The 20,793-nt window shown below is 33.8% G+C and overlaps 1 protein-coding gene across 2 annotated transcripts in view; it reads left to right on the top strand.

The window, feature by feature from the left end:
• LOC129803194 (neuroligin-1-like) overlaps positions 1–20,793 on the top strand; it is a 122,871-nt gene that overhangs the window by 50,888 nt on the left and 51,190 nt on the right. For both annotated transcript variants that reach the window (XM_055849594.1, XM_055849595.1), the window contains exons 2-3: positions 6,518–7,067; positions 8,643–8,784. In XM_055849594.1, coding sequence (XP_055705569.1) covers positions 6,750–7,067; positions 8,643–8,784 — 460 coding nt within the window. In that variant the 5' untranslated portion in view covers positions 6,518–6,749. The remainder of the gene's footprint in view (positions 1–6,517; positions 7,068–8,642; positions 8,785–20,793) is intronic.

A 20,793-nucleotide genomic window follows, 5' to 3' on the forward strand; every position in this document is an offset into this window, starting at 1 on the left:
TGGTAACTGCACCAAATTTCGGCATAGTTGCATGCAAGCGTCAAAATCTTAGTCTTAATCTTGTAGATAATTTATCATCTTTCTAAAATTTATAAAAAGAATAGACATAGATTTGAATAATATTTCGTGCACCTTAATTCTCATAGTTGCTTGCCCTTCTGAATACCTTTCAAAGACTTTTCCACATCATATTGTTCGTCGAAGCTATATTTTTTGTTTTTTTAATGCATTCTATAATCTCTAGAGTATGCAAATGCTAAGAATTCATAGAAATTTGAGGAAAAAAAGAAATGGCCGAAATTATAAGCTGGTTGAAATTTGGTACAGTTACCGTATTAGATTTTTTCAGATCTTTCGATCAAAACCTAGTTAGAATTTTTGAAGTTCAGACTGTCTGGATTTATTAGTCTTTAATTATTTAGAAGAAATTTGCCCTCTAATAGTCAAAAAAAAGTTTTATTTGTTAAAGGTGTCAGAGCTAAAGTCGAAGAGACAAAGCCTTTTGAGGGATGGAAATGTTTCGTTATTTTAAAATGTGGCAAAAATTTAAACATGGACTGTGATTTGGGATTGGAATCAATCTTGGATAATCTGCATTTGATCGTCATGGTATGACATTTTCCAAAGTTTTGTAAATTAATGAAACTCTAAACTTTGTCTGAAGTTTGTGATTTATAAATTCAAATCCAGGTCATAATCCATTTCAAAATTTCCACTATTTTAAAAGAATTTATTAATCTTTGATCTTGAAAATTTACCATAAAATAAGAATTATTTTACAATTAATACTGACTATACTATACATCTGTTTGGACTACGTCCAAAAATTATACAAGTCATTTAAGACTTGGATCAATAAAGCCATCAATGTCTTCAAAGCATTTAGAATCATGTATTTTCTCGTACAATTTAGAAATTGAAATTAAACAGTTGTGAATTCCCAAAATGAGGCAGCTGTCCAAATTCCAAAGCCTGAGAAGGGTGGAATGACTAATTTAAGCTATTCCATTTGCCTAGACACTATAATCTATTTAATTTTATCTAAATCATTACTGCAATTGTTCTCTGTATTAAAAGCACCCAAAACTGCATTCATCCGCCTTCAGCTATCCCACATTGCAGGGTGGACACCCATCTTGGCTCCCATGCATGTGAGAGAAGGTATAAATTTTATTAGGGAATCTGCCTGAGATAGTCCTAGAAGTAGAATGGAGGGTGAGTTGAGCATTTGTCACGCCCATCGAATAATTCATGCACCGATTCCATTATCCACTTAGTGAAAATCAAAAATGAATGGTACTTTTGGACCGATTGCACCCTCAACCATAAGCTCATAAGTTTGAAGATGTGTGTGCTGGAAGTGTGGGAAATCCCTATTTTCTCACCCACTGTCACAGCCATTCAATGAGCGCAACACTCGGGAAAAAGAAAGGAATAATTTATCATGCTCGCATGTGGCATACACGATTCTACCTACCCTCACTTCCTCAGAACCCCTTAAAATCACCCCAAAAGCTGTTAGAAGCACTGGAAAAGCTCCCCCTGTCACAAAGAGATTGTGAATAAATTGCAATTGTTGAAGGTGGTGGCAGCAGAGGAGCAGAAAAAAAGTCCAGGGTGCCAGATTTTAAGTTCCTGCATAAATGCACAACCCATGCGGGCTGTTCCAATTAGAGTATGGCAGCCTCTGAATGCCATTAGTTTAATATTCAAACACTGGCTACCTGACACTCTGTGATGTTAGACATTGCACCCACCAAAACGACAACTGATTGATGTACTCACCTGCATGATTTAGTGTTATCGACTTTTTGCCGCGCAATCACCGACTCATTCGCCATCCACTTGATAGCGTTATTCACCCCAAATCAAACTAAAATACAGAACACTATTTACAGGACACACCCTCGGAACTACTGCATTGCATGGACAAAGTAAAACCAGGATCTCACAACACAATTCCCACGCGTTATTGATATTTCTAGTCCTCGAGTATTTACATCAAATAGAAAATGAAAAAGAATTTGCTATCCATTTGCACGTTACCAGACCTAGAAGCCAAATGGTGAGAGATATTGACTTGGGGTTTTCGTGAAACCCGATAAGTTGACTTTGCAACCAAACATATGTTTTCTGCGATAGGGAGAAATGGGGTTACTTTGAGCTGTAAGGCTACATTGATGCACGATTATTTCGCATATTTATAATTAGGGGAGACCGGGGTATATTAGCCACCAAATGAAATTTTTCATTGCGTATAACTTGTATAAAAAATGTTTGTATGAGACTGATAAATATTTCAATGAATAGGAAGGGAAGTATATACAGTGGCGGCCAAAATAATAAAATCACTTTGCAAAGCTTATATTTCTTTGAACTTTTGTATTTCTTCCCAATTTGTTGATATAATTCTGAAGTGGAAATCCTCAAATTATTAGAATCGTAGAATAAGGGTTGTTTTGACCGCTAGAGGTCGCTATTTTATACAGAATACGTCAATAGTGAAATTCAGTTCGGTCAAAAAAATTGGAAAACTGTCATTTATGCTTTCTAAATATGGCTATATTTAAACTTATTCGATTTATAGACCACATTCTTTAATTTAAATGAAAGTGCTCCTATCATGATGTTCAAATCAAACTTCACTATTGATGTATTCTGTGAAAAATAGAGACCTCTCCCAAGGAGCATTTATCGCTATAAACAAGTAGAGATGTCTGATATCTATACAAAAATGATGGCGAAGACTTTACATATTTCTTTTATATAACCGCATAAAAGAGGTCCATATTTGAGTGAATGGGGAATTTTTACATAATTACAGAACGAAGTGACAGGTCAGGCCATGTCCTGGCTACAAAATCTTGACGTGCAATTGTAAATTGTGATTTTATGTTTTTTATGCCTGTTTTTTAAATATTTTACGGCAACCATACGATATATATATATATAGAATACATCACTTTAAACAAAATTTATTGCATAATTTCTTTATTAAATTGGGTTTTGTGTCGCCAATTTTCTATAATTTTCCACACCATCATTTTCTTTTTGTCTCCATAAAATTAAATCAAGATATTATAACTCGAATAAATAAGAAATATAGAAGAAAATACGTTTTTACATATTTTTGTGATTATATTCTTATTATGTCGTACATTATGTATACATTGCAGATTTCTTTTATCAAAAATAGCACTTCACAATAAACAATGTGAAACACTGAAATGATATGCATTTTATGGACTTTTTCTGCACTCCGAACACTCTTTCTGCAATTTAATTTCACGACAGAATATCAGGAAGTTGTTGTAATGCTTGTATTTTCGCTACACTGCAATTAAGGAAACAAAATATTAGCTCTCACTAATAAAGTATTAATTCACTATATTTCTATCAATTGTCCTTACTTTGTAAAATTTGACCTCTTCTATGTGTGTACTCGACTTTACTGTAGACGCTGGTGCACTTCAAGACTTTAGCTTATAATAAGCATCACTTTTTTCACAAGTTTTCACTCAGAAATGAATATCTGCTTGATAAACAAAGTAGAATTTGACAATCTGGCAGCGTCATACAAAAAGACCACAAGTTGTATATAACTTGTGTATTGTATGGAACAAATGTAACTAAAATATATCAGAACATAATGGTCCTACAATTTCACCACATTATATGAACATAAAAACAAGATTATGTAAGATAAATATACTTTCGATATTTCCGACATAGATTTATACATTTTTACTCAAATATAGATCATATTATGACTTGTTTATGGATCTAAAAATATTTAGTCGTCATTTTAAAGAAAAATACCAATATATTAACTGGAATTTATTAAATAAAATGTATTATTCTTATTAAAAGAAAATAAGTGATATTTTCTAGGTATTTTTCAGTTAAGTTATTTTTCTGGTATACAACGCATATAATTTTTAGATAATATACTTCCATCATGTTCATACATTAAATTTTTTAGAAATAGATCGACTACGTTTAAAATATGTTGGTTACATTTGAGACATACATTATTTGGATATCAAATGTCCCTTAGTTGTCAAAACAATACTTATTTAATGTGAGGGAATTATTTGAACATTTCCATATCAAAATTATTTCAACGAATTGGAATAAACAAAAATGCTAGAGGTAAAATAGTGGTCTTTGCGGAGTTGATTCTATTATTTTGGCCACCACTGTAATTTAGAATAAAGAGTGATTTTCTCTATATTCCTTCGCAGGAAAACTATAAAATACCACTACCTAATACTATACGTGTTTAATTCTACCCCGTTCTCCCCTAACAATTTGAAACATACAATAACCTATAGCATAATAATTCCATAATTTTATGAGGTATTTTTTAAAAAGCAAAGCACTTTCAGCTATAATTTTGAAAAATATTTTTATTTTTAAAACTTAGTATTTACTAGTTAATTATCAAAAAAAAAATTAGAATATTCAGAATTTTAAAATAAAAAAATATACTTGTATTTTTAAAGTTTTATTCTGAGTGTTTTACTATTTGTCGAGATATCAATGTAATATATCAAAGCTTTTTTGTAATGACTTTACAAATTAGCTCCTGATAATAAGGAAAAGTCTGATATGGTGTGATAGTAACCAATGTCGATAATCCTGAAAGTTCCTGGTAAACTTCAGAGTCACGAGTTGGAGAATTTCTAACAGCTGGGGCGTTTTGCCGTTGTCTTCTAATAAATACTAAATGGAAGTGTTGGTTTCAGAACTTTGTTAAAGAATTTAAAATTGACAATTTAGCATCGAACAGACTAGGCCATTGCTCTTTTAATCGATTTTCAAAGAAGCAATGGAGAAGTGAATTTGACATCTTAATTGTTTTCGATTAATAACTCACTGAGAATAGCGCCATCCAGTGTAAGTAAAATGTCCAAGGCGGGAAATATTTTCAATTGTTCAAAACAATGTAGTTCACATTATTCACCTGTATTTTATACTAAACTTTAATTTCACTAATGCCCAGACTCATTTTAAATACATTTCAAAAGTTTTCACAAGAGTTTTATGAGTAAAATTTACTTTGTTTTGATTTTTCCTGGCATCAGCTGATTTCGATGGTGGTCGATGAAATTTCGAACAGTGAATTCAAATAGAGAATGTTAACGGTCTATGTGATATGGAATTGTCAAGAAAAAGTAATTGACCGGGCAATTGCTCTTTGCTTTTTGTTCAAGGTATATAAATTTGGCTAATTTTACTAAAATATCATTTTCTTTTTACAGAATATTGTCTCAGAGAATGGAAAAAGATCAAATTGATGCAAAAATTGGTTTGATGCTTCAATTTTTTCAATATTTTTTCCACGTGTAAAAAAGCAATGAAGGAGTAAAAAAGCAATGATCATGTAAAAAAGCCCAGTCTGTTCGATGTGTTTAAGTCACGAACAATTCATTAGATTGTCACTCTATCTGCTTAAAAAAAACACAACTTTTTGAGAAATTACCTCAAAACTTGTCTAAAAATGTGTAGAAGATATTTTTTCGTACAGATGTGCTTATTTTCGTTTCGTGTGAGAAATTCTTGTCGAAATAGAGCATTTCGAAGGGAATTGCGTGCACGTAAATCACATAAAAAAAGTTTTATATCGAGCAAAATTTCACAGGATTGTGTGGAAACCATTAAATAAATAAATTTCACATTTTAGTATCAAAATCTATATCACAGGAGACAAAAAGACTGTAATATGAGCTAAAATTACATTCAAGTTTTCAGATTTTAATGCTTAGAGCAGGGGGGGGGGGGCATTAGTTCTGAAAAATGCGACCGATTTTAGTGTAAATTTTTCCTTGTTTTCGTACACATTTCATGAGATATCCCCAAAACTACGTAAGTTGCCAATTTGGGGTTTTCGGTTGCCTATTCAATATTAAGTTTGCTTTTATTTTGCATTTATATTTTTTGCTAATTCATTCTACACTGACAGAAAACAGCTAATAAACCCAAAAGTTTTTTCGGCACGTTAGAAACATATGGGAAACATAGGAAATGTCATGACCCTGGCTTAGAGGTTCATCGTTTAATTTAGGACACATTTTGATAAGATTAGATTCTCATGACTGTCAGCATCAATTTCTTTGGCAATATATAAAAATTGCAATTTGCATTAAAAACAAACCATACTTGTTTACTGGATAAACATCATTAAAACATTGCAAAGCAAATATGCGTGCAGCAAATAAATTGGTATTCATATTTTTTCAGTAAACATAATTTTTTTTTTCAATGTAAAGCTTATTGATCTGAACGTTGTCATTTAAATACTAAAATTGAAGTCAAACTGTGTTTTACTACCGCGTTAATTTCCTCATAAGCTTTGTCATCAATGCTTTTAAAAGCACATATTGTGTCCCTTCAGCTGTCGATATTAGTAATCAACAGTTAGGTTTTGAACTTTCCAATAATGGTCTATTTATGCAAATTGAGAAAATGGTGCTATTCAATTCATAGATAAATGATCATTTCTTTCCCTTTTCAGATCCTGTGGTATCTAAAATGCAACTCTGAGCGAATGCTTCAGGCAGCAAAGCTTGAAATTAATACCCCATTTGGACTGACAAAGGTCTTGCAATGGGAATTATTTGTAGTGAGTATAATTGAAGTGGAACAGGGTGAGTGAAAAGTGTGAATTCTGGGAAGTACGGGCAATTTGTGTCATATTCCTTATGCTGGGGGCCAGTGATGATCCCCTCAGGACATTGTAGAGTACGATGCGGGCCCCAGTTGGGCCGATATCAGCTCGCCTTGCCGGGGGGCCACTGTGGCAGCTCCTGGGCCTCCTATTCATCACATTAGCCCTAGTTGCAGCTGGACCAAGGTACAGCTCGCGAATTGTGGAAACCAAATCAGGCGCTATTCGCGGAGTTATTCTCGAGCTCAATTCTAAGCACCTGGAACCCGTTGAGGTGTTCAAAAGTGTGCCCTACGCTGCTGCTCCGATAGGGCCCTATCGCTTTGCACCACCACGAAAATTAATTCCCTGGACTGGGACTAAGTTGGCAGACACCTTCAGTCCAGTGTGTCCTCAAGTAAGTACATTCTTTATGGCTACTACTAGTTGGGATTAAAATCTTATAAGATTAAACAAAAGAATAAAAACGGTTAAATAAAAAAAACTTTACTAATATCAAATGAATAAATTTCTTACGAATCAATAACGAATAAATACTTTTTAGCGCTTTAGCTTTATTTTAAAAAAGAAAATAATAAAATTAATTTACTTTTACAAGAAATTAGATTGACTAGTTTTATATTTCAAGTCAGATATTTCTTGTACAAAGGATTTATTTGGAATTTACTGGCAATGATGATATTGGAATTTGAAAACAGTTGAACACGTAGTATAAAAAAATAGTTTTTTAAAAGTTTTAAAAAGAAAAATATTGCAATATTTTAAATAAAGATTTTTAAAATTAAAAAAAAATCTGAAATTAAAAATATCTGAAAATTGAGAAAGAATTTGAATGTTATTTAATATTAGGGGAATGTAGGCATGGTTCGCACAGAGTGAACCTTCAAACGATGCGAATTTTCTCTTTGTTTGCAAAGAGCTGACTTACCATTTCTCATCTCGTTTCATGGCCTTAATAATTATCTATTTTTTTGGCTAAGAAATGACGAACTAGCTCTTTGCAAACATAGAGAAAATTTGCGTTGTTTGAAGGTTCACTCTGTGCGAACCATGCCAACATTCCCCTATTAAGAGTATCACCTATTTTTATTATAAAGTAAATTGAATAGTTTTTAAGAAGTAAAATTTAAAAGCTCGAGGAAGGACTTCAAAACAGATTATCGATTATATTTTCTGGCAATTATAAAAAAAACGTTTAAATATTTATGCAAGTCAACAGAGAAATTTGTAAGGTTTTGAGAGCGCTTGAGGAAACTCTTACAATGTTTTTCCTTAAATGACATGCGATTAAAACTGTTTAACTTTTCATTTCCCTATTTACAAAACTGTATGAAAACTTTCAAATTAAATTTTCAAACTCAAATATCGTGCCATTTAAATTAATATTCACCATTTATTTTTTAATTAAGAGTACGTTTTGATATTTTTATCTATCTTAGGACGTATATATCTCAATTTTGTCCATTGCAATGGGACATAGCGTAACCTCAGTAAATAAATAGGAAGTTGGCACGTGATGACTTGCCTGCCAACCGGGAAATCGATTTAGAAAGTCGTTCTCTAAGGAAATTCTTTTTTGATACGAGTTAGGAAGAAAGTTAAATACTACTTTGAGTCACAAATTCTCTAATTTCTCTGTATAAACTTTCCTTCTCTCTGTGTGAAATTTCTCTGTTGGAAGATGCAGCAAATCCCAAACTGCGACGACTTCCTCAATTGTCAGAGAAAATCATCACAAACTTTATAGTCAGAAAGTCAATACCATAAAACTTGCCAATGAAAAGTCAATAAATGCAATCATTGAGTAAATTTTCGGGGATATTTTTACACCATTTCACCCAATACTTATTGGTAAAGTTTAGTTGTAATGGAAGACGATTCAGAAGAATAAGCATTAGCAATAAAAGTTGAGAAGAGTAATTTGTCTAATTTTATATCTTTTCGTTCTTCTCTGTCTTTTTGCCATTTGAAGAATTATCCAGACGTTGCAAATCGGAGTGCCGCATTAATGTCGATGCCAAAGGGACGATATCAGTATCTGAAGAAAGTAATTCCGCTTCTTGTGAATCAGAGCGAAGATTGTCTCACACTCAACATCTATGTTCCTGGCAGTGGTGAGTAGAAACCATCATATTTTCTTGCAACTATTGCCAATGGTCACAGCGGTCACAGCCAAGTGAATTAAAGCCTCTGCAGAGATTGATTTATTTAAGAAGATATACTGTTATAAAGTCAAGTAGTGGGAAGGACTTGAATTCAATTTCAAGTAACCATTTTAAGGATACCAAACGTTGAAAAAAAAACTTATCAGCTTAATGAAAATCAATTAGGTTGTACTAAATTTAAAAAGTTAAACGTTTTTAAAATAAAACTCAATTAAATGAAAATTTTGAAATGACGCAATTCGAAAATAAATTGTCGGAGTTCCTTAAAATATCAACTTCTAGGGTTCGGTTCGAGGTGTAATTTCAAAACATTAAACCGAACCCAAACTTTGCATGGAAACGTGTATTACTGATTAGTGGCGAAAATTCGCTAGAAGCCGATTGTCAGGGATGTCTATCTATACGTTGATATGTATACATAGTATGATCGGTACTTAAAAGAGAACTGTAACCGCTTTGAAATTTTCAGCAGACTTGAATTTTTTATAAGTACATTCAAGATTCCTTATGGAAACCAAAGACTTATCGAGGCCAGGTACCCGTCGGTAACCCAGCTCTGTTTCCCATCCGAACACTTTCAGGCTGTGTTACCAGCTGACTAATAGTGTTTCCTGTCAACCAATTCTCTAACCAACGGTCAACAGAAGCAACAGAGCTAACCAGCGAACACTAAATGCTGACCGATTTCCATTCAGCTGAAAACATATTTATTTTTATTTGAATTCTGCTAACCTTAAAACGACACTTGTGAGGCAGTGCCGTTGCCTTCGGTATGACGTAATTTTACGATAATCTTAAAATCGAAATTTAACGTATATTGAGGAAATAACGGGCCATAAAACAGAAACAATTCTTACTGCAACTTCAAAGGAAAAGACCTTTTTATTACCGTATTTGAGGGTGACTTTGGCTATATAGGGTGACCTTACTTCTCTGCTATTCATAAACTTCCAAGATTCAGAATATGTTTCAGTCTCTTTGTCCTAAGCCTATCCCGAATACGGTGCCTCTCCATAATTGCATGCAAGCTTGTATAGGTTTTCAAGGGAATATTTTTTGATTCATGCTCCGTACTATGCCATCGGACTTGCGATCTCTCAACACGCAGAAACATCTCATCAACCCTTCTTAGCTCACGAAAAGTTACGTTACTTACTGAAACTTGTCAAGAGATTTCTCTTACTGTTCGGAGGTCCTTTATATCGGTGGCTTGATCTCACGATCTTATTCTTTTGATCTTTAAACAAATCTCATGACGACCATAGGTAAGAACAAGAAAGAACACAGCTTTAACCCTTTGAGGACGATTGGGTCACCGGTGACCCAAAAAATGAAATTATTCCTACGATCTTTTAAAGTTACGCTTTGCTCTAAAAAGTTAGAAAAAGGGATTTTTTATGACCGCCGATTATTGACCTTCTCGTCCTTAAAGGGTTAAAACCCGATTAGCTGAACGATTATAAGCTCGGTCTTCTTCACCGGAGGCCGGACTGATATGATGAGTATTCTTCATCCATTCCAGCACGATCAATAGTGAATAACACCCCGAGATATTTGAACTTCTCCACCCATTTCAATGAGTATCCACTACTATCCAGAGATCACCACCTAAGATTTAACCATGTTCACCTTCATAACTGTTTCTGCACAAACATTGACGAAACGGTCAAATGCATGTCGAAGCTTTTCTTTGAAAGACCGAAAAAGGATCAAATCTTCTGCAAAGAGGAGATGGTTCACCTATTATTATTATTAGTCGTATCGAGATATACAAGGCAATCATTTTTATAATATCAATTCTCGTATGGAAGGATCTGCTGAGTTCATTGTAGGCCGCCCAGGAGCGCCTTCTCGTGGTGTGGATGCTTCTTCCATGCTCCCTGAGTTGTTGGGCGAAGGCGGTGCATTACATTACGTTATTGTTAAATGTGAAAATTGTCTAAATCAGATATTCATTTGCTTGCACCGGGCGAAACTCGAACTTACAACTTTTAGAGTCGAGTCAGAGATCTCATCCATCGATCCAACGCTTTTGCCTATTGCGCCACTGAAATCCCTGTGGTTCACCTTAAATTTCCTAATATAAGTCACATTTTGCTATCAATTATGGTCCATTATTTTGTCCGTACTATGAACAACAAGGGTGGTGGAACAGAAGAAGACACCCTTTGGGTAATCCAAAACCAATTTACACAAACACAAGAACATAATAGTTAGTTAGGCAAAATTTTATTAATGAATTTTTGAAGTCATTTCAAGTATCACCGCATGATTAAAGGTACAACATTAGGTCATGAAGGAGTCATTTAGACATCTTTAATTCCACGTCACTAGACATCATGGTGACCATAGTTTATAACCTACTTTATGACTTAATGAAAGATTAAAAAAGTAATTTATTTAAATTACAGAATATTATTTTTTAACTTTGGCCCTAAATGGCGAAAAGAAACGAAAACATTAGGCTTGTTTTAATTTTTAGACTTTTATTCTTTACTACGTTTCGAGGATGAATATCCCCTTGAACAGGTATTGAACATAGTCTTTCTGATCTAATCTGTATCGGTCAGTCGAATAGTAAATCAAATGAATTTTAATTTTCAAATTGTGATCCAAGTCCAAGTGCAGTGTAATCATTTTCCCTATTAGTCCTAAGGCACTTTGGGCAATGTTTTGAGTCATTTATAAATCGGTTCAAATCTGTTGTGAACCGGTAAATAGTAAATGATGCGAAAGTACTTTTAAGGTGGCAGGGTCTGGGATGCTTTGCCATCTCTTTTTTCACAGATTAGGGAGAATTCTTTCACACATTTCAATTTATTAGCTAAGCTATGCGTTTTTTTTTGCTTTTTATTGTGGTAGTCCGATTTTTCGACTGGATAAAATTAAATAAAACAATAATGTGGGAAAGTTTGCAATTAATGTGGATGGAATTTAATATTGCTGTAAGTGGTATTTCACCCTCTTTCATCCTTTGGTACATAAATTGAGTTTCAGTGTGTACCATGTCATTTTAACATTTATGCTCTGCACACTCAAATGTCATCCCTATCTAATTGCTCTTCCAGTCAGAATGACCACTATTATCAGCAATTAAATGAACTTTTGTGTTAATATTTCTGGCAAAATGGAAAACACAATAATTTTATGGGATTCAAGGATAGTGGAAAAAGCTTCTACAGCAGAATACGAGAGGATAAGCTTTCAGAGTTCTCTTCGTCAATGTTTGACGGATCAATGGCAAGATAGGGGAATGTTCATGGCAAGTCCTTTTGAGGTTGTACTACTTGTGATTTCTTTTGTTAGGAAAAATGGAGTGGATGTCTCCAGATCTTAAAGGGAATTTACAAGTAGATTGATGAAAATTTTTCCATTGGATCACAATAGCTGTTACTCAGACAAATTGAGCTGGTATATATACATAGGTTTTATCCAACCCCTAGCTCGTTTCTGGTGATGACAAGAGGGGGTGAGATTGGGAAGATGGATGGGATCGATCAAGTGCCCAATCTTGTATCTTATACTTCATCACTTAATTCTCGCATTCCCCACAATGTGCTACAATTTCAGGATAGATGGAGAATTATGGGTCTTTTTGTGGTGAGAAAGTGCAACTTTCTTTGTTGCGTTTGAAACTTGTTAACTTTTTCAACTCTAGGAGACAAAAAAAAAATTCCCAGGTGGAATATACTTTGCCGATGGGATTGAAGTTGGTGAACGCTATAAAAATGAAACAAGAGCAAAGAAAAAAGTGGTTGAAGTTTTCACAGAAAATCCCCACTGCGAAGATTTTCTCCGATGAACCCTCGAGGAACTTTTCGTCTCCTTGCCACCTTTCTTTAACCCCCTTTTCTTTCATTTCCCCATACAAATCCTCCATTTTTGTGGTACAGTTTGTGAGGAAGTTCTGTACCTTCATCACATCTGCAAAAAATCATACAGAAATCCCATCTGCATCTTGTCACACCTTATACCATCAAGAAAGCAGTATAGAAGGGCTCATATCTTAGCAGTTTTATCATCTACCTTAACACGGAGACAAGAATGACTAACTTCAATATTTTTTTTATCGTAAAGAACGAGAAATCCTTCTGCAAAGCTCAAAAGCTCTAAAGCGTACTAAAAGATGACAAAAATCACGTACTTTTCTTCTTATAACTTTTCGTTATTAGGTGTGAAAGATAAAATGACATTAAATATTATATCTCTCACTTTTTAATAGATTTTAAGTCATGAAAGAGTTCTATTTAGTTTTGTATTGAAGAAAAGTCCTCCGAGGAAATAATAATAGGGGAGAGTGGGGCACCTTTGAATTAGGACAGCTTTGAAATTGGGTTTTTTTCTCCTATTTTTTAATGGAATTGAGCCTTATTATGATTTTAAATTCCCAAATGGTTTATGGAGTTAAATATATCATAGTATAGTCAAGTGTGCTAATCCGGGCGCTTCGCTATCTGAATCGTTTATGACTAATCCACTTAAAATATTATTTTTATATTTATTTCCCTAATATAGTCACTACAGTAACATAATATAACTACAGTAGAGTCTCTCAAATTTGAACGTTCGGGGGGTATTTTTGACGTTTCTCACCTCCCAAATTCGAACGATTTTTTCAAAACTAACGAAATTTGTGTGAGATTAAATTGTACTTTGAATCGAATTCCCGTACTTTCTCGCAAGTCTTAGTGGTAACATACTTTCTTTTCATTTTATACGGTCATAATGTATGTAAACATTCAGGAAGAAGCACATAAATATGATTTTCATTCACAAAGAATACGAACTTTCTAACATAACCTCACAATTGACATTTTGAATCCAAACGGCCGGCGTTCGAATTTGAGAGATTCAGATTTGAGAGACTCTACTGTATTCAAGTTTGAGAAAAAGCAAAAATAATATTTTTATGCATTAAATAAGTGAGTGCCCGGATTATCATACTTCACTGTAATCGACTCGTTTCCAATCTTGTACCAGTTGGGTTCTTCACTAAAAATTTTTTAGCAGTGATATTTAGGTGAGATTCTTAACAATCTCACCTACTATAATCCTAACAAAATTTCATGTCGTCCGATCGACCTCAAATTTGGCCAAAATGTGTTTCGCCACTTCCTGATTCCGAATATATATGTGGCTAAGTTACGTTCCTGGCCAACCGGCCGGCCGGCCGGCCGCTCTTTGCAGCTTAATAGCTCCTAAACTAAAAAAGATATCGACTTGCGGTTTTCGGCAAAGGTTATATATCGGGTGAAAATTGCAACTTGGTGCATTGACCCCCCACCCCCCACCCCTCCTTCCGCCATTTTGAAGACCCCCCTTTTTTGTTATCTCAATAGCTCCGCCCCTATGGCATTCAGCGGACTCAAATTTTAGTATGTTATAGCTGGGCCTTAGAGATTTCCATCAATACCAAACTTAAGGTCCCCCGACCCGAGCTATAAGGGTCCAAAAAAAATTTCTTAAAATGGCCATAACTCCGGTTCTAATTGTCAGAATTTAAAAAGTGAGGGCTTTTTGGAAAGCTCTCGTGAAATGCCACTTCCCCTTCTAACATCGCAAGTTCATAAAACCACCGCTAGGGGCGCTTTTTTTAATAAGAAAATTTTTAAATCTTAAAAGTTAAATAACTCAAAAATTCCAATGTGCATCGGGCTGAAAATTTAGTATGTTGTAGCCGCTGATTATACCTATCAAACAAAAAAAACCTTAAGTCGATCTAAAACCCCTGACCCGAGCTATAAGGGGTCAAAGTTCGAACATTGACCGGCCTCTATCTCCGGTTCTAACTAACATAGCGACCTAAATTTTACCTTTTTTCTTTCGTCTCGATGAGCACTTTCAGATGGAAGTTCAAAAAGTCACCACAGGTGGCGCTGTGATAGCGTCAAAATTCATCGAAATTCAAAGTCACTTTTCTCAAAAACGGCATTGTGCAAGTTAATGAAATTTTAGTATGTTGTAGTCCAGTCTAAGACGTTTCCAAAATGGTGCGTATGTGCGCTGTGGTTTCAATAGAACCGGAGATATGAGGGGTCAAAGTTCACGAAATTCAAAAAATCATATCTCCGGTTCTATGTGACCGATTTTGATGAATGAGGGCTTAAACGAAAGATCTCACCAAATGCTACAACTTTCTAGAATATTTGAACTTCGTGGGACCAACACCAGGGGCGCCACAGTCGAAAAACCAATTTCAATATCACATAACCTCAATTATCTCGACTGTCGCTGAACCGATTTTGATGATTACTTCAACATAATTGTAGAGCACATTTGTCTCTACATTTCGTCCATACATCATTTTCCACTCAGACTACGCTATCACTCAGATTTTGCCGTTTAAGTGTGAAAAAATTGATTTTTCCCATAATAACGCTTTGAAATCACTCAGATGCCAATTTGACTGCCTCTACTCCACAAAGACACTTAAAATATGGTTTTAATGGAAAGTCCCACAAAATACAACAATTCTTTGATATAGTTGAAGTTCAACAAATGACTACTTGGGGCACTCTGGATGAAAAAACAAGTTAAGAAACAAAAAACCTCGCTTATCTTGGCTTCTGAGTAATCGATGAGATCATGTTCTATGGGAAAATTATAGAGAACATTCTGGTCTACATTTCACCCATATAACACTTTTCTGTCAGTTCATCCAAATCCTTGACATTTTGGTTCAAATACAAAACTTGTATAATTTCACGAATTTTATTCAAGATAACTGAATGGCGTCTCCCTACTTCAGCATCAAATCGAATTTGCATGCACTCCGAGTTAGCTCACGTTAAGAATCTCACCTACATAAGCCGGTTAGGATTATCTGTCCCTTTTCGCTAATGACAGCTTGTTGATTGAAAACATTTATTGTTGTTTTCTTGTGAAAAAGCATTTTAAATCCAAAGATTTAATTAAAAGTAAATTAGCGAAAAGGCGACCGAGTTAGTGCTTGTTGACTTATTTCAGTATTATCATTATTTTATAGATTTTCTTTAATATTTTTGATAATTTTTTTTTATATTATGTTTCTGAATGAAACAGTGAGTAATTCTATGGATTTAGAAGAAGTTAAAAAGCATTTTATCAGTCCAAGAACAAGCGTTTAAATAGTACTCTTCGGAAAATGATCCAGTTACCCCACCTTACTATAAGGAGCAGTTTCATTTAAAAAAAAGTCTATCAATTTCAAAGCTGTCTCAATTGTCCAAGTTCAAAGGTGCCCCACTTGCCCGTAAGTCTTCAAAAGGTACACTTCATGCAATGTGTATTGAGTTCTGTTGATGGAATTTTGCATAATTTCTTGATTTTTTTACCACTCAAAATTTTCATTTCCCACTACCCGTGTACAATTTTTCTCAAAAAATCTTCGAGTTTCAGCCGATTCTTGAGAAGTGACATCACTCTGTGTGTCCCTCCATCTGGCCGTTACCACGCCTAAAGGCCAAGCGGTATGAGATATTTTGCCACTCCTATTATTTATAATGTTAATCCAATTCACAAAATACTTCAACTGTTCAATTTTATTTTTTACTCATAAAATTAAAGTTACTATTAAATTCCTATAATTTTTCGAAATAATCATCTAGTTCCTGAATGATTTTTCCCATTTCAGGGCTTTCCCAGTGATAAAAACAGAAAATTCTTGTGGGAACACAATCAAGCTATAACTTATTGATAAATATGAGTTTTATTGAAGTGCAGAAATGCTATTTAGCGTCACATTTTATTGTTTCCCCCATAAATTTCCACGAGAATTAATATTTGATGAGTGTGGAGAAGCACAGGATAGTAGTTGTTCTTGGAGTGTATCAATAATAAATTCAAAATGCGATAATTTTGAGCCTTTATGTCGCGTCGTTTTGGATGGGAGAAAAGGTCCCACAGAGAATTTATTGGAAATAAAAACATAAAACATTGCTTTCAATGCCACGAAATATTTGGCTCTTTCTGATATTTATTACACGGTGTGATTGGTGTGGGGGAATGGAGAGTTGAAATAAAAACTGAGTGGAATATTGAATATACCGGAAGAGGGTGTATGACGGTACATAGCATGGAAAATAAATTAGTGCTAACAGGGAACCAAAAGTTTGTTAAAAATTGTCCCAAAGCTTGGTGAATCCCGGAAAGATATTCATGTATGCTATACTGATAATAAATTACATGATTATTAATTTATATATTTTTCTGATGTCTGTGCATGAAAAACTCCTCGTCATAATTAATGGTTACCAGTGTCGTGACCTCGGTACTTCGACACTAAAATTAGGGAAAGGCAGGGAAGGGTTTTAGGCTTCGCACATATTCTGATTTCGAATACTTCCCCATATTCCTTTAATGAGTCTAATCTATTTTTTCAGAAAATGTGTTAATTAAAAATAACTATTATAATCTTGTTTATAATATATTACCATAGCGCAAGCAGCCAAAATCCGGAAGCCAAAATTCCGAATATTCAAAATCTTTAAAGGGAAGAAATTCCATGAAGTATCCTCCATGTAATTTCTTGTGATAATGTGTGGAATAATTTCCCAAGACACAGAAAATTTCTCTTTGCCTACAGCAATCGTGGGAGTGCCTATAACACTTTTAAGAATTCGAGATTTTGGATTTCGAGATTTTGGCCGATTCGAGATTTTAGCTTTCGGGATTTTGGCCGATTCGGGATTTTAGCTTTCCGGATTTTGGCTTTCTGGATTTTGGCTCTCGGGATTTTGACCGGGACCCTACCATAGATATGCCAGATCCATTCATTAAAGGAATGTGGGAAAAATTGAAATGTTCAGAGCCAGAACGTGTGCGAAGTCTGAGAGCTCTCCTCTATATCAATTTATATTTGTATCAAACCAGTGAAGCTTTAGCCATTCTTCGAACGTAACATTAACCCTTCAACGGTGAGACAGTGTTTACGGACTGAAAATCAACAATAAAAATTAAACTGGGAAATACAATCAATGATAAGTCTTTCATCTAGCTTTGGAAAGTCCAACAGAGTCTGATTCGGTGTATTTTGACAAAAATAGCCCAAAAATTTAAGTAATTTTTCTGACAATACCAATGAATAAATATTTTTCGCTTTAATAAAAAATATTACGTATGAGTATTGTAGTTTTTATTGCCAAAAGGATTTGCTTAAAAAAATTGGAAGTATAAAAATAAATAAAATTAATTATGAATATGAGAATTTAGAAATTCACCATTTTTGAGCTTAAATATTTACTATATATCAAATAGCTGAATATTTGCAAAACAATATTCTAAATTCCTTCAACCTTCTACTTTGCAATAACGTACAAACATAAGAAAAAAATAATTTTAGGTTGTCAGGAAAAATTATTTTCTTTATGGGACACCGATGTTCCAATCGTCCTTAAAGGGTTAAGAAGTTCAAATGTCATCTTTATGACATAATTGCCATGCTTCTCATCGTGCGGTACTGCTTGAAAAAATTATGTGAATCAATTTTTTCACTTAAAAGAATTTACTTGACGTTATTTAGTGTCCGTAAAATTCAAGTCAATAATCGATTTATGGCCTAGACACATTTGCAACTTAAGCTGAGAGACGGTTTTACGTAATTATCACCAAATTAATTTATGTGACTAAATTTACATCAGGCTCCCGATAACTAAACCGTTTCTCGGCTTAAGCCGAGAGACGAATTAGGCAGAAACTGATTAAAGTGTAATCTGTTCAATACAGTCCCCGCTCTCTAATCCGGATCGGCGTAATCCGGACGAGTTATCGACGGTTACATTTAAAATCATTTTGAGATCATTTATTCATGTGTGTTCATTAATGAAAATGAATTATCCTGTGATGTTTTTGTTTAATAAATGAAGTATAATAGCATAGAATTCTTTAATTATGTCTTTTTAAGTTTTTTTAAAACATTTATTTTAATTCTAGAAAAAAATCTTGTATTATTTTTTCGAGACGTTGAACAAATTCAAAAAATACATCCGGATTACGAAGCGGACATCTGTCGTATTGTCTCCCAATCATCCGGAATACGAAGCGGGCACTGTATTTTGATTACAATTACGTTACACCGTCTTTTGAATTAAGTCCTAAGTGTGTCTAGGGCATTAGACTATTTTGAGTACGAAAGGTAACCTACTACTCGTGAACTACTCGTAGAAATTTTACTGGATTGAAAAGGTTTAGGAAGGAATGGGTTTTCTTAAGCCTAGTCTTTGCTACAATTTTTAGTACTTAACCATCCCACCGACACTCGATCAATGAAGAAATGTAAATAGTAACGTTTGTAACATCAAGATTCTTGCAAATGCTAAAATTTGCAATTTTAGCTCAACACTGGTTTTACTCTAAGCATTTAGTGTTTTTGCAAATAGAAGATCCCATTATTGGATTCTGAATATTCTGAGTAGGATAGAATAGCCTAATTCAGGATCTACTCCATGTAAGAATTTTCCCAACCCCTAAACAGATTTTTTGCAACACCATTAATACATAAAATTATCTTTGTTACAATATTATCATTTAATGTTTTTACGCACTAGTTCAATCGAAAATTCGTTTTTATAATAAAGAATCCCATTCTAAATTAGGCTAATTCAATCCAATTCTGAATCTATTTTCGTTTCACATTTTACTTTTCCATGACATTCTATAAATATTTTAAAATAAATAATTTAATTTTACCACATTTTAAAAATTGAACAACAACAACTCAACACGTGTGGGTGTATAAAGAATTCAATTATCTCGTATTAAATTGTCATGTATAAAATGAAACTTAATTAGTACTCCCTCTATCACAAAAATAATCGCACGTTTTGGGAAAAATTCTGGAACTAAAAAATGACTTCCAGGAATTCTTTTGTCATTGATAAAAAACTTTAATATGTTCATACATCGAGCATATGCAGAACATTAAACAATTTTTCTTGGAATATTTTTTTCCAAACGAAACGAATTCTTTAAGGCTGAGGGAGTATAAAATTACGTGTAAATAAATGTGCATTTACTTATAGTGTACTATATTATTTTTTAGAATCTTTTACATACACCAATATAACAGTGCATGTCAACTACATTTTGAGGCAACATTGGTAGCATATTTTATGGATAGTCAACGTCCCCTACGTCACTTCAGGGTTGAAAGTTTAGTGGTAGGCACAAACTTTCGTTGAAAAATTTAACTCCCTTTAGAGAAGTTTTTGAACCATGTTTAACATGAATAAAAGATTCTTGCGGAAAATCAATTTCACCTACATTACCTCTCTTTTGCATTACTTTCTCTGTGACTAGGAGCAAAATATGGAAATTGACTTGGCGTTCCAGATACACATTTGAATCTTACACCCACACAAATTGCCTCTTTTAACTTTTAACCGCCCCTCTAATAACTTCAACCACATCATAGAATACAATTTAACAGTAAATATTGGTCAATTCTGATTTATTTTTCAATTTTCTTTTCTATTTGAGCAGAAGCTCTTAGAATGCCGAGGACGATCTCCTCATGCAACTGCTCCGAAAACTGAAATGGATTCAATTTGAACCATGTGGTTGCTTTCAATTGAGGCTAATTGCATGTTCAGTGCCCCGGAGAATTGCATTGCAATTCTGCTCAAATTCTAATTGGAATAATTACTTATTGCAATAGCATATAAATGTAGTATTGATTAAATGTGATTGAGAATCATTTTGCACAAAGACTGCTTGAAAAGGTAGAGGAAGAGTATTTTTTTCCAACTTCGGCTTGGAAATGAATTTGCAGCTAATCCTAGATGGTTCTCATTTATAATATCTTACAATAAAGGTTTTTCGCGTAATTAATAAAACCAATGATTTCTAAAGAAAATAATCGATTTAGCGTTTAAATGAGTAGAATTTCCTTATAATCTTTGGAAGAGGATACGTTGTGAAAATATAAAAGTTTCCTATAATTATTTTAGATGTTAACAACTTGGAATTTTTGGTTTTAGAATA

This window comes from Phlebotomus papatasi, chromosome 2 (assembly GCF_024763615.1).
Source record: "Phlebotomus papatasi isolate M1 chromosome 2, Ppap_2.1, whole genome shotgun sequence".
NCBI lineage: Eukaryota > Metazoa > Arthropoda > Insecta > Diptera > Psychodidae > Phlebotomus > Phlebotomus papatasi.